At 39.1% G+C, this 14,147-nt stretch overlaps 1 protein-coding gene across 28 annotated transcripts in view; it reads left to right on the forward strand.

The window, feature by feature from the left end:
- EPB41L2 (erythrocyte membrane protein band 4.1 like 2) overlaps positions 1–14,147 on the forward strand; it is a 206,579-nt gene that overhangs the window by 120,265 nt on the left and 72,167 nt on the right. For all 28 annotated transcript variants that reach the window (XM_081031848.1, XM_081031845.1, XM_081031859.1 and 25 more), the window contains exon 4: positions 4,251–4,355. In XM_081031848.1, coding sequence (XP_080887974.1) covers positions 4,251–4,355 — 105 coding nt within the window. The remainder of the gene's footprint in view (positions 1–4,250; positions 4,356–14,147) is intronic.

The raw sequence follows: 14,147 nt of genomic DNA on the forward strand, positions 1-14,147 counted from the left end.
ATTATGTCTTAATATTGATTTTCCCTTATTCTCTCTGTTGTCATCTAGAATTCTAATGAGACATATGGCAACCTCCTTAATTTCGTCTTATGTCTTAGAAGTTCTTTCATATTTTCCATCTGTTTGTGTTTCTGTGCATTCTGGGTAGTTTTTTCAGATCTGTCTTCCATTCCCTGGTTTTCTCTTTAGCTGTGTCAAATTCTGTCCATTTGGATTAAAATTTAATTATTATAGTTTTTATTTCTAGATGTCCTGTTTCTTTTCAGAATCTGCTTTTTTGATAGTTACTTTTCCATTGGTGATATTTTAAAGTACTCATTTATTGTTTTAAACATATGAAACATACTTGTTTTGTGTTTTCTACTTGATAATTTCCATTATCCATAGTCTGAAGATCTGATTCTGATACTGTGTCTAACTCTCAATAACAACAACTGGTTTTCTTGTGTGTTTGATTTTTGATTATATTTGTTGGGATTTTACCTATGGAAATTATTTGCTTCTGCCGGACAGCTGGGCACATTCAGTCCTCTACCAGTTTAAACTGATTTTTTTTTTTTTGGTACTTTTGAATCAAAAATATAATGTTAATACCAGCCCCCAAATCTGCATGAAGGCCAGATCATGGTAATTCTTCTCTACTTCATTTCTTGAGCTATGAGCGTTTGAACAATAATTCTGCTGTGGAATAAATTGGTGTTTTGTGTTAAAAAGATATTGGGGTTTTAGCCAAATAATTTTGAGAAACATCAGGTTGTATGACAGGAAACAAGTTGTTTTTTTATCATAGAACTTCTCAGGGTATCTAGTGCAGGGTATCTTGTGCAAATAGGAGTTTTGATGCTTAGTAGTTAGTTATGTACAGTCAGCAGAATTTTTTTGGTCCCACTCTATTCCCCTGTTTGGGAATGTGGGTATGTGTATACATTGAGCATCTCATGGGTCCAATGCAACATATTTTGACAAGTAAAGCCTGTTCCCTGATACTCCTGGCTTTTGCTCATTGTCTCCTCATTGTCTATCTTCATTTGCACCACTCTGCTCTATGACTGTGTATGTGTGTCTATACATAAGTATGTGTTTGTCTGCTTTGTATTTAAACTCTATGAGGGAAGATGCGATTGTATCTGCTAACTTATCCCTAGAGTAAGACGTTGTCTTTGGGTAGAGCTCTTGTAGCAGTCTATCTCACAGGCCACTGGTCAATTGTCTTTGGATCAGTTGGACCAGGTACCTAGTTATGGCCAGAATGGTAGAGTAATAGGATTTTTTTGATGTGGGAAGGTGCTTCCTTTTATTTTCTGTCATGGCCGGTTGAATGTAAAGTTCCTGAGACCATATATACATCTATTTTATTGTTGCTTCCCCGGTGTCTTACCATAAGAACTGATACGTGCTAGATGCTGGATCAGTATGTATTGAGCCTTTTGACCTGGTAAGCCCTCGTGGTCATCGGAGAGTGGGACAGTGTATCTGTCAGTCGTGTTGCATGGGAGGGTTACCTTTCATCTTAAATTCGCCAGTATCTTTTGAGTAGAAACTGGCTCTGTCAGACTCTATAAACATCCAAAGTAAAAAGTAAGTGTTTTTGAATATGCTGTTTCTCTGCAGTAAAAAAAAATCATTTTCTCCTTTAAAATTAATTTCAGATGTCACAGACTTGGTGAAGCTATGATTTTTCTTCAACACAGTTACTCATTCCATCTTGTTGTTCCCATAGCACTTTGTACATGCACCTTTCAGTTTATGCCTCATAGTATTATTGCATTTTTGTCTTTCCAGCCAGACTTCGAATTCACTGAGGGTGGAGATGCTGAATGGAAGCTTAAGTGATATGTGTGTTTAGTTAAGATCTTATCAAACATTTAAAGTATCTGTTTCCTGAAGAGGGAAGGAGAGAATAGCAGAGAAGCAATCTGAGCATCTAGAAGATAATTTTGACGCTTATTTTAGATGTGGGCTAGTGAAAAGACAGTTGGGAATGGAATGTGGCTACGATTAAGTATGGCACTTGGTTTGGCACATGGACATACTTTTGGTTCATTTGACACTGCCCCCCCCCCAATCAGTGAGTGCTTACAGATAGTAAAGTGCTTGCAATACGCTGGATGAGGGAGGAACTGGGTCTGACCCCAGCCCAGTGCTCATGCCCCGCGATGCCGCCCAGCAGCCCAACACCAGATTGTGGTGCTGAGCTTCCCGGATGGTTTCCTTGTAATCTTGTAGCGGAATATTGTCCAGGAGAGCATGTTTCTATATTTGAAATGGAAACCAATGAGAAAGTATGATTTATTAGTACTTATTATTTATTATTAGTATTATTATTTAGTAATAATTAGTACTTATTATTTATTATTTATTATTATAAATGGATGCCAATATTGGAATGTGTTTTCTCTTTCAACTGGGGTATATATTTATCAGTTGTCTTAAATATCTTTTTTACCCTAATATCCAATGGCGTTATAACCAAATAAAATAGTGTGAATCTCCTTTTGACTGTCTCATTTCTTCGTGACATCTGCAGCTACTTAATTTCAGTAGTTAATTTCAAATTAGTTGTCATTTATAGCCAGAGGTTTCAGAGACATAAGTTTGAAAAGTTAATAAAGATCAACTTTTTATATATGCAGCCATTGAGTTTTTAGTGTCTTTCTAGATAAGATAAACCTGCTTCAGAGTAGATAAAATATCCTCTATACCTCATTTATACCTCATTATAAATGGATAGTGGGTGAGGTCTGAGTAGACAGATGTGGCAGGAGCTATAATAGTTTCCTCCCTTTGTTATCTCAGAGAGGAAAGTTCCTTATTACAAAGCAGGTACTGAAATTAGAGCTATGGTCAGTCATTATGAACCCGAGTGGGTTCAGTGTCAACCTCGTTTAAAGTAAGTATGCTACATAGTTTTTTCAGTTGATTCACTTATCTTAAATGTACTTAGTAATTTAGTTTTCTGGATCTGTAGTGATGTGGCCAGCACGTTGCTTATTAGGTTGAAATAATGTAATTTGTGTAGCTTTCTTTCTCTTCCCTTTACTATTTGATGTAATTCCATTTTTTAAAAAACAAATATTACTGTAAAACGTTTAATAAAAGTTCCACATTCTCCTTTGCAAGTCTTTCAGGCATGAATTTCTTACTTTTGCTCCCACAAAGAGGAAGAAAGCGTTAGAAGAGAGAAATACCCCTTGAATTGAGTTTCTGTGAAGACTTATCTTTTAAAATGCCTCTTCACAGTTGTACATATTTGAAAGTAAAATGTCTTTTACGTCTTCAATTTTTAAAGATGTGTACACGATGGGAAACATTAATTTTCACACATCGGACGAACTAGCAAGTACACATTTTGATAACTTGAGGACATTCATCTGGAGGATGAAAACGTCTGACGGCTTGTTCATTTTTCACTTGCAGCCCAGTGGTTGCTTGTATCAGTGCAGGGGAAAGGAGGCGTACGTGTGACCTGACCTTACAGTGGGCTCTTCCTAAGGGTGTGTGTCTTCATTAGATATGAGCTACTACGTTATGTTTTGCTATGATTAGACAATGAGCTTTTCTTCCATGACTGTCAAAGGCTTTCATATCTCTGTTGATAGTAGCTTCTTAAATTAAAAAACAAAACACAACAAACTAAGGCAAAAATACATTAAATCCTTAGAGGCAGCTGATTTATTGTCCCAGTTCCATTACCTTGTGTGTGTTTTCAAAATTTGTTCTGAAGAGTGAATGCCATTTCATTCTCTAGAAGAAGTGTAGCTTGTATTGAAAACTTTTTGTGTTCTACAAATATCACAGAACAAAAATCAAACCTAAGTCTGATGGAATAAATTGTGTTAGTATACATTGAAGAATAAGGCTAAATGATTTTCCTGGAGGTGTACACCTTTTAGATATGACATGAGCCACCTTGAGGAGTTGAGGGAGGCAGTTCGGACGTATTTTTGTATTGTTTTAAAAATAAATGAACTCCTAGTATTTTACCTTTTAGTCCTTTTTATATTTACATAGAGCTTCAGTAAAACATAGAGCATCTGTTTGATCATGCACTCGTTGTATGCCTTGTGTGGGTGGGGGGAATCTAAAGGAAAAAGTTATTAATGATTTTTGTATTGTTAAAAAGATTTAAAAAATAAATATTTTATATTAATTTAAGCTAAATAATATAATCTGATAGGATGCTCTTTATTTACAGTTCATGGAATCTCTTAAGTGCTTGAAAAGTAAAGATGCTATTGTTTTTCCCTCAGAAACGTGCTAAGGGACAAGTATTATTTGACAAAGTATGTGAACATCTGAACCTCTTGGAGAAGGACTACTTTGGACTTTTATTTCAGGAAAGCCCCGAGCAAAAGGTAAGTGAAGTTATTTCAATGTATGTCTTCTTAGAAAAATGCTGTATATTTTTCTTAATTAGTGCAAAACTCAGCTTTAAAATAAGTTTTCACATTTTTATTATGACATTCTTATATTCATTGTAGAAATTTGGTAAATATTGAAAGCTTATGTAGAGAGAATCATTTATAACTTTTTGCTGTTGTGTGCGTGTTTGCTTTTCCACATCATAAAAGGACAGAATGAAATGTCTTCTCCTATGTTAATTAATAGAGACTGAAATAACTGATTAAAAAAAAAACTTAAGTTGAATTTTTAGTTCTTGAATTCACCTGTATGTTAGGTGGTAAGCATGCCTGAAGAGCAGGGAAGGAGGCGTTTGGAAGGAATGTCAAGGATACCCATGTGTACTTGTCTGGAGGTTCAAGAGAATGTTTGCCTTGCTAAATAGACTGTGGTGGCCATGTCGGGTGAAGGGGGTTATTGGGAACAAAAAGGGAATTGTGGCCCAGCCACACTCAGGTGGTAGGTTTGACCAGACAGCACCCTGTGGAGAGCTACCTGTCATAAGGAATGTGTTGAGATTGTTTCTACTCCAGGAATTTCTCAAGACATTAAATAGGAGCAGCGTCAGAGTGCTGTAATGTTTGATGGTTATTTGAGGGAATTTCAGGGTTTTTCACTTTCATAGGTAAATTAAAGAGAGAAATATTAACCAGTTCTGGCAATGAACCAGACTTACCCTGTAGTGTTCTGTCTTAGTCACTTTGGGCTTGTTTAACAAAGTACTGTACACTGAGGGGCTTATAAAGGACAGACATGAGTTTCTCATAGCTCGAGAGGCTGGGATATCCAAGATCAAGGTACAGGAGATTCGGTGTCTGGTGAAAGGACACATCCTGATTCACAGACAGTGTTTTCTCACTGTGTCCTCACCCGGTGGGTGGGGCAAGAAGCTCTCTGAAGCCTCTTTTATAAGGGTACTAATCCCATTCGTGAGGGTTCCACCCTTATGACCTAATCAATCCCCAAAGCCCCACCTCCAAATGCTCTCACATTGGGACTAGGTTTCAGCATATGAATTGGGGGTGGGGGGTACTTCTAGCACTTTCCCTATTGTCAAGCAAGGACTTTTTTCCTCTTCTATGCCACTTTCTGAGGCTTAGGACTTGAGTCCGGTGGAGAAGCCACTGAGTAAAGAAGAGTGCAGGTTTGGTCCAGGGTTGTACCCTAAAGTGAAGCCTTTTAAAGTCTGTTAATAGACTGGTGGTTGTGGACAGACTCACTGTGATCCTTGTGTCTGAGGACGCACAGAGCACTTGGTCTCAGTGAAAGGAGTTACTTTCCAGTATCCACTGTTCACATCCCAGAACAGAACAGTCAGTAGATGAACATAGGCTGTGAATTTTGTTATTAGCCCACATGCCATCATTGTTTGTATTTGTGTCCTGCTAATGACATCAGGGTACTAAGGACAATAATTATATATGAACTAAATTTTCTCAACTTGCTTAGTTTTAAATCCTTGATATTTAATTTGTGTTCTTTTTAATTCCACATTTAAACTAAAGACAATTAAATGCATGCCTGTCTGCTGAATAGTATGTGAGTATTCTTATTAGTATTCTATTTAGAATATTGTTCTCAGAAGTAATAACATATTAGACATTCAACTAAATAAACTAGGCACTCTTTTTAGACTTTAATTATAGGTGGTCTTGATAATATTTCCAGTCATGTGCCTTTCTATTAGCCCTCAAAGCTGCAAAAGAGAAAGTGATGGGAATTTGGTTATTATCCACTTTTTCTGAGATTAGCTATTGATAGATCTGTAGGAGCATTTACTCTTTATAAAAAAAGGAGACCATCCAGTGTGTCATAAAATATGTAGAATAACATGTTCTGTTAGCAGAAAGAGGATATATTAAGATATCTGGTCTTTCTGGAACATTAGATTTACACAAGGGAGAGTGGTATTCAGATGGTAGGATTCACTAGTTTTCATTGATGACTCCCAGTATATGAGCCTAATCCATATCTTTCACCTGAAGCTCAGACTCATTTACTTCACTTGACTACTGGACAGTACACTCTGTTTTCTAAAAGCAAACTGGTCATCTTCCCCAGAAGCTTCATCTGTCCTCTGAAGAGTGGGTATAGATTCCTTCCAATTCTTATATCTCCTTTCATTGTTTATCAGCTAAGAAAGTCTGCCTTTTCCACCTGTTAACATCCCTCTCCTGTTTCTCTTTGACCACAGTTCTTGCTTCAGTTTAGGCTCCTGTCATCTCTTGCTTTGACTATTTTATTAGCCCCCTAACTGGACAAACTGCTAAGTCCCCGGCCCTGTGATCATTCTTCACACTGCTGCTAGATTGAGCTTTCAAGGTGCATATCTGATTTTGGCACTTCCTGGATTAAAACCGTTTAGTGGATACAATCTAACCTTCTTAGTGCAGTTTACGAGACTCTGTCACAAGACTTCAGTCTATTTATTTAGCTTCATTTCTCAATAACCTCTCACATACAGTCCATATTTAATCCACACCAATTTCCCTCCTAAAAGGAGCCTTGCTGGTCCATAAAAGATCTGCTTCAACATACTGTTCTTACATTTGGAATGTCCTTCCCATTTTTGTGTCTGAATGCCTACTTTTCTTTAAGATCCAATTACAGTATCCTAGTCTATGAAATTTCTTTGATCGCTCACCAGCAATCCTCCTGCCCCAACTCAAGCAGAGTTGACAGTTCCTTCCATCTAGACATTTAGTACACATCTGTTTTGTGTGTCAGTCTTTTTCCCCATTAATCTTGGAATTCCTTGATGGTAGAGAGCGTACTTTTTTTTTTCTGTGAAGCCTCAGTAGAGCTAGACAATAACAGATATTTATTAAAGATCACCTGTGTGCCATTTCACAACCATTAGGATGGCCACTATAAAAACAAAACAAAACAGGAAGTAATAAGTGTTGATAAGGATGTGAAGAAACCGGAACCCTTGTGCACAGGTGATGAGAGTGTGGTATGGTAGAGATGTCGCCGGGGCCTCTCGGGGATGTCCAAGAGAGGACTCAACCCAGAGTAGCGGTGACTGGGTTCTCGTGTCTGTGCAAGAAAGAACTCAAGAGCGAGACACACGCAGGGAAGCGAAAGTAATTTATTGAAAATTAAAGTACACACTTGAGTAGAAAGTGCAGATGCACTCAGAGAATGAGTCGCCCTGAGGAAGTTGCCATCAGGGGTTTTTATCCCTCCAGGGGCGAGAATTGATGATGTCCCATTGACATGGTTCCTTCCTCTCCTCCCACTGGGTGGGTCCCTTCGTTTCCAGCTTTTTCTTCCATATCTGGTTCCTTTGGAACTGTCATGGTATCATGTGTAACATAAGTGAGATTATAATGATATTCTAATTTGGCTCAAGGTGAGGTCCCTGTCATAGGGATCAACCTAGCTGGATAAAACTCGTTCTTGTTTTTCTCCAGCTTCGAGTACTGGATATAGTCACTTGTTAATTGTGTAACCAGTGAGGCACTTCACCTTGTACCCTGGAGGAGGCTGTCAATTTCCTAGGCTACATATCCTGCCTCACATCTATTATGGAAAACAGTAGAGAGGTTACTCAAAAAAATTAAAAATGGAATTACCATATGATCCAGCAATCCCACTTCTGGCATATACTCAAAAGACTCGAAAGCAGGATCTGGAAAAGATAGATGTACACCCGTGTTTGCTGCAGCGTTACTCACACTGGCCAAGAGGTGGAAGGAAGCCGAATGTCCATTGATGGGTGAAGTGGATGGAGAAAATGTGAATAGAATATTACTGAGCCTTACAAAGGAAATCCTATCACATGCTCCAATATGGATAAACCTAGAGGACATCACATTAAGTGAAATAAGCCAGTCACAAAAAGACAAGTGTTGTATAATTCTACTTAAATGAGGCATCCATAGTCAAACTCATGGAAACAAAGAATGGTGGTTTCTAGGACTGAGGGCAGGGAGACGTGGAAAGTTGTTGTTCACTGGGCATAGAGAGTTTTAGTTTTGCAAGATGAAAAAATTCCAGATCTGTTGCATAGCAATGTGAATATCGTTAGCACTGCTGAAGTACACTAAAAAATGGTTAAGATAGTAAATTGTATGTGGGGTTTTTTTTTTTACCACAATTTACAAAAATACTAGCCATGTGCAAGCCAGTATACTCTACTGTGTGTCTAGCAGTAAACAATTAAGACATAGACCCTGCCTTCACGGATGTCCCCACTTATGTTTTGTTGAGGAGACAAAAGTAAAAAAATCAAATTACACAGTTACTAAATTTTGATTGCTGCTCTGCAGGAAAGATTTAGAGTACTGACAGGGAAGACTTCTTGGGAGAGAATGCTGCTGAAGCAGAGAGCTAAAGTGTGAGTGGACTTTGCCTGCGTGAAGGGGCATGGGAAGCACATGTATGGGACATTGAGGCAGAAACTAGCTGTTGGAAAATTGGAGAGAAGTCTGGTGTGGCTTGTGGGGGGGATGATGAAATGAGGCTGGGGGACAGGTGTTGATAGGGGTCAGATCATGCAGAGCCTTCTATACTATGTATTAAGGCTTGGGAGATTTCCTTTTTCTGAAGCAAAATGGTAAGTTGTTGATGGGCTGAAGCAGTGATGTGAGACAACCAGTTTTGCCATTTAAAAGGTCACTTTGGCTGTCAGAGGGACTCGGGTAAGAAAGAACTTGAGCAGGATTGCTTACCCAAAGCACAAAAGTGGCCTCAGTTGAGATTGTGGTAGTGAAAGTAGACAAGTAAATGGTTTAAGAGAGACTTAGGAAGGAAGTAGAAGGAATCTGATGATTGATTGGATGTGAGAGATGACAAACACCAAGAATCAGGCCTGAATTTCTGGATGGATGGAGGTGCCATTCAGTGAGAAGAGGGCGGACTCAACTGGGGCGTGGCAGGGTGTATCAGCATGAGTGTAGTTTCAGACTTGTTAAGTTTTAGGTCAGATAACAACTTTCAGAAGAAGATGTAAATCACTAAATTTAATTTTGGATATTTTTTAAAGAATAGTAGCTGGCATGGAACAAATACTCCAGGTGGAATCTATCTCAACAATACAGAGTGCAATAGGGTGGTTTTATTTCCTGATGAGAATATCATATTTATACTGAAGCTTATAGTTAGGCATACAGTAGTACCTTGGTTTTCGAACGTCTCTGTTGACGAACATTTTGGTTTATGAATGCCATAAACCCGGAAGTAAATGCTTTGGTTTTCGAACACACCTTGGAAGTCGAACATGTCACGCATCTTCCGCAAGATCCTGAGGCCTAGCTGTCAGCTGTTTTCAAAGGTTTCGGAACTGAAACGGTCTTCCGGAACGGATTACGTTCGAAAACCGAGGTACCACTGTACTCATTTATAACTTAATTTTTTAAAGTCCTGTCTTTATTTTATTCATATGTTTTATTCACAATCAATTACAGGAGAGAAGGGAACACCATTCTCAAAATTATATAATAATTCTGTAAGAAAGAATAGATAATGAATGAATAAAAATACGAAATAGAACCGTGAAACGATTGAAGTTGACTGGAAGGGAAGAGCATGTTGTCATGGCTGATCTTGGAGGGTAGTTTTGGTGTCACTGAAGGATCATTGTAGCATATCTTTGATTACCAGGTGCACAGAACCTTCAGACTGGATTTCTGTGTTTTCGGTCTTGATTTCTGTTGATTATCTGAAAACTTCTTATCGAAAGGTAGTATCTGGGAATATCCTAGATCCTAGATTCCATTGGAGGGGCAGCAACTCCAGAGGCACCAGAGACATAGAGGGAAAGTCTGAGTCGTGTGGCCTTCGGGTGAGGGCTGGAGGGACAGCCACCATTATCCCTGTGTGGAGTCTGCCTCACATATAACCTTCAGGAGGGCACCATCTTTCCTGTGTTGAAACCACCCCATAACTTAGTTCTTTTAAAAAAAAGTCTGAGGTGGCTTTTACCATGAAAATATTTCAGAATGAGATAGACATGACTATTGATAGCTAATCATTCTGGGATTCTTGCAGCAGACACTGTTCTAAGCACTTTGCATATGTTGTCTCATATAGGTCTCACAATAACCCTCTAAGGTAGGTATTATCAATCACACTTTATAGATGCAGGAAGTTGAGACATAGAGAAGTTAAATAATTCACCCAAAGCTGCCTAGGTAATAAGTGTTGAAGACAAGATTTAAAACTAGACAAACTAGGAAGAAGGAAAATAGAAAATTCAACTATTCTAAACTTTGTGTCAGTCAAGGTGAAAATAGGTACATTTTAGAGCTATCATAACTGGAAAAGTGGAAGAATATTATCTTGCCTTAGAGGAATTTTTCATCTTATTAAATTCTGAAAGTCATCCTACAAGGCCTTATATATAGGGTGCCAAAGGGTGTTATAGGCAGTGTTCCCAGTCTCAGTTTTCCAGTTGATGTTTCTATAATGGTATTGGTAAACTTAAAAGATGACCTGACTTACTGATTGTGATTCTATGAAAGTCCATGTCAGTGCTCTGCTAAAGGAACTTTTCCTTCCTGTCAGAATCACCTGGGAAATGAATTTCCAACCTGGAGTCTTACTTATCTTTCTCCTACCTGCATTGTTCACTCAGACACACACATGCACACACATTCACCGTGACATTATGCTCACTGGGCATGCCATGCTTACTCCGTTCCCAGTTAAAAAATATTCCGGTCACTGTTTACATATGGGATATCGAAGGATATTATGGGCTGTGGGATATGTCATATCCCTCAGATATCTTGGGAGAGAAAATAGGTCAGTGTCATAGTCCTTTGGGGCTGCTATAACAAATATTGGAGACTGGGTGGTTTATAAACAACAGAAATTTGTCACATTTCTGGAGGACGAGAAGTCCCAAGGTTGGGGTGCTGGCAGATTCAGTATCTGGTGAAGGCTCGCTTCCTGGTTCATAGACAGTGCCTTCTTTCTGTCCTCACATGGGGGAAGGGGATTGGGGAGCTCTCTGGCTCCTCTTTTATAAGGGCATTATTTCCAGTCATGAGGGCTCTACCCTGAGGACTCATCATCCCTGAGGCCCCTTGATACCATTACAGCATTAGGGTTTCAACATACGAATTTTAGGGGGACACAAACCTTCAGACCCTAGCAATCAGGGTAATGTTGTTCAAGTATATAGGCTTCTAGTAATCTAACTCAGTACAGTTATAGAACTGGCCCTACCCTGTCCTAAATACCAGCCGGACATTTGTTAGTGACTAGATAGTTGACGCTTTTTAAGTTTCACTACTTGACAGTGGCCTCTGTATGAATATTTCATATTGCTCTATAAAGGCAGATCTGCACATTTTGGAAATATTAGCAGTTTATTATTGGCTTTCTATTATAGAAATTGAGAACTGTGACCAGTATTCTGGATATGGGCAGGGAAAGGACAGTCTACACAGGGAAAAGGGAATGGCTCCAGCATGAATGATCATGGTGTACTCGAGACATTGCAAGTTGTGGACAGGGATGGAAGGTGTGGCAGCTCCATAGTCTGTCTGTATTGAAGGGACCTGTGAGCAACTGGCAAGTTAGAAGGAGGAGTTGGGTACTTGTCTTGAAGCTGTGTTGTCTCAGCAAGTACAGTATTTTAACTTATATCATGGATTAATCCGGAGGCCTTGTGGGGAATGCTGATGGAGATGATAGGAAAGCTAGGCAAAGATCAGTTTTTTGGAAGGCCTTGTAGCTTGTGCTAAAAAAGTTAGATTTTTTTATTCTGATGTGAAGGGTTTTAAATAGGAAGTAACATGGTCAGAGTTACATTTCAGAAAGAATAACCTGTTCGTGGCATGGAGAGAGATGATAAAGAGGCAGGAAGGTCAGTCATCTGGCCCAGAGGTGACGGAAGCTAGGGCAGTGACGTTAGGAGTGAAGATGAAGAGATGGCGATACTGAGTAGGTCATGTCTGCAGGACTTGGTCATGGATCAGCTGTGAGGTAGGAGGGCAAGGGAGGGTTTGAGGATAAGTCGCAAGTTGCAAGCTTGGGTGGGTGGGGAACTTGTTGGAGACTTACACAGGCACCTTGGAGGAGGAGCAGCAGTGTGGGGCTAAGGGGCAGAGATGGGATCTAATTTTCATTTTGCTAAATTAAAAATGCTTGTAGGCTGTTGGCTAGATGATGTTTGGAGATCCAGGGGGTAGGTGAGGTCTGAGGAAAGTTAACAGTAGGAAATTTGAGAGTGGGTGCAAACTATTCCAAGAGCTCTGGTTATGAAGGGGAGGGCAGATGGGAGAGGGTACTAGAGGACATACATGGCACTGTCCAGCAGAACTTTTCAGGACGATGAGATTTCTAAACCCGCTCTGTCTGGTGTAATAGCCACTAGTCATATATTGCTATTGAAATGTGGCTGGTGTGACTGAGGAAGTGAAGTTAAATTTTATTTAATTGTACAGAATTAAACTTAAATAGCCTCTTGTGACTGATGGTTATTACATGAGTTTACCAGGGGTTTGGGGTTGACAGATTTGCTTGGATGGAAAGAGCTATGACTTTGGCTATAGGAAAGCCCACGAAAAGGGTGAGGTTGAAGAAAGGGGAAAGGGAGGATGAGGGAAGGTTCTGTAGTCAAGAAGAGGCTAAGCCTTGAATAAGAGAACAACCTCATCCCAAGTCTGCAAGAAGTAAGATAAGAACTGGTGCCGTTGTAGATTAATCTGAGTTAAGCAAAGTGCAGTCTAAACTCCCTGAGAGATAGACTGTAAAATCAGTTGCTAAGAATGGCTAGGGTAGCAGTAGGGACCCAAGGGGCAGACTACTAAGGACAGCTGTGTGGATTGCTGTGATAGTCCAGCTGAGATTGGAGAGCATACAGTTGTGATGGCAGCAGAATTTGTTGGTGTGTGTGTTTTTCTTTAATTACCATCTGCAGCCTGGAGATGATGTGAAGAATGGAGTAATAAAGGGCTTCCCAGTTACCTGTGTTCACGGTGGTTATGATAAGAGGACAAAACTAAGGATGCTGATGAGATATGATAATCAAGCTGATTATTCACAAATTCATAGGAAGGAACATAACTGAAACTGAAATGAGCTGATAGGCTGGGAGAATGGCTAAGGCCAAGGGATGAAAGTCTAGAGAAGTTGACAAGCAGATACAGTGGGAATAAATGAGTAGAAACCTTCGAAAGCGAGGAGATGATTACATCCGAGAATGGGAAAATGAAGTCTAATGACGAGGAGAACTCTGTGTGATGATTAACACCAAGCGTTCAGCCATGAGAAGTGATGGCTGAAGTCACAGTCATTAAGGCAGAGGGATATTAAGGTAAGGTTAAGTTCGGAGGGGTTTCCCATAGGATTCTCATTGGCAACAAAAATGCTAATGTTAAATAAGGAACGCATCGTTCCCTACTTTGTTACTTCTCTTATGAAATGTGAAATGAAAATGCTCACAAATTTAGGCATATACTTTGTTTTTTAGGCTTTAACTATCTAACATTAGGAGAATAAACAGTGAAGTGTCCTTTCTGAAATACTTTTTAGAAAACGAATGCTTAAATGTAATTGGCAATATATTTGATTATTCATCTATGACCTATTTGCTTTCCTAACTTTTGTATTATATAATTTTTTATTTCTTCACACTTGTGTAGACAAAATTCAGTCCTCCAGACATCCAGGTAAAAGAACTCTTATTTTTCAAATGTAATTTGTATGGTGTCTTATTTTTTCTACAGAAAATTATCACTGTTGTACCAACTCAGCTTAATCAGCCCTATTTTGTTTGAAACCCATGCAGT

Source organism: Rhinolophus hipposideros, assembly GCF_964194185.1.
Source record: "Rhinolophus hipposideros genome assembly, chromosome: 3".
Lineage (NCBI taxonomy): Eukaryota > Metazoa > Chordata > Mammalia > Chiroptera > Rhinolophidae > Rhinolophus > Rhinolophus hipposideros.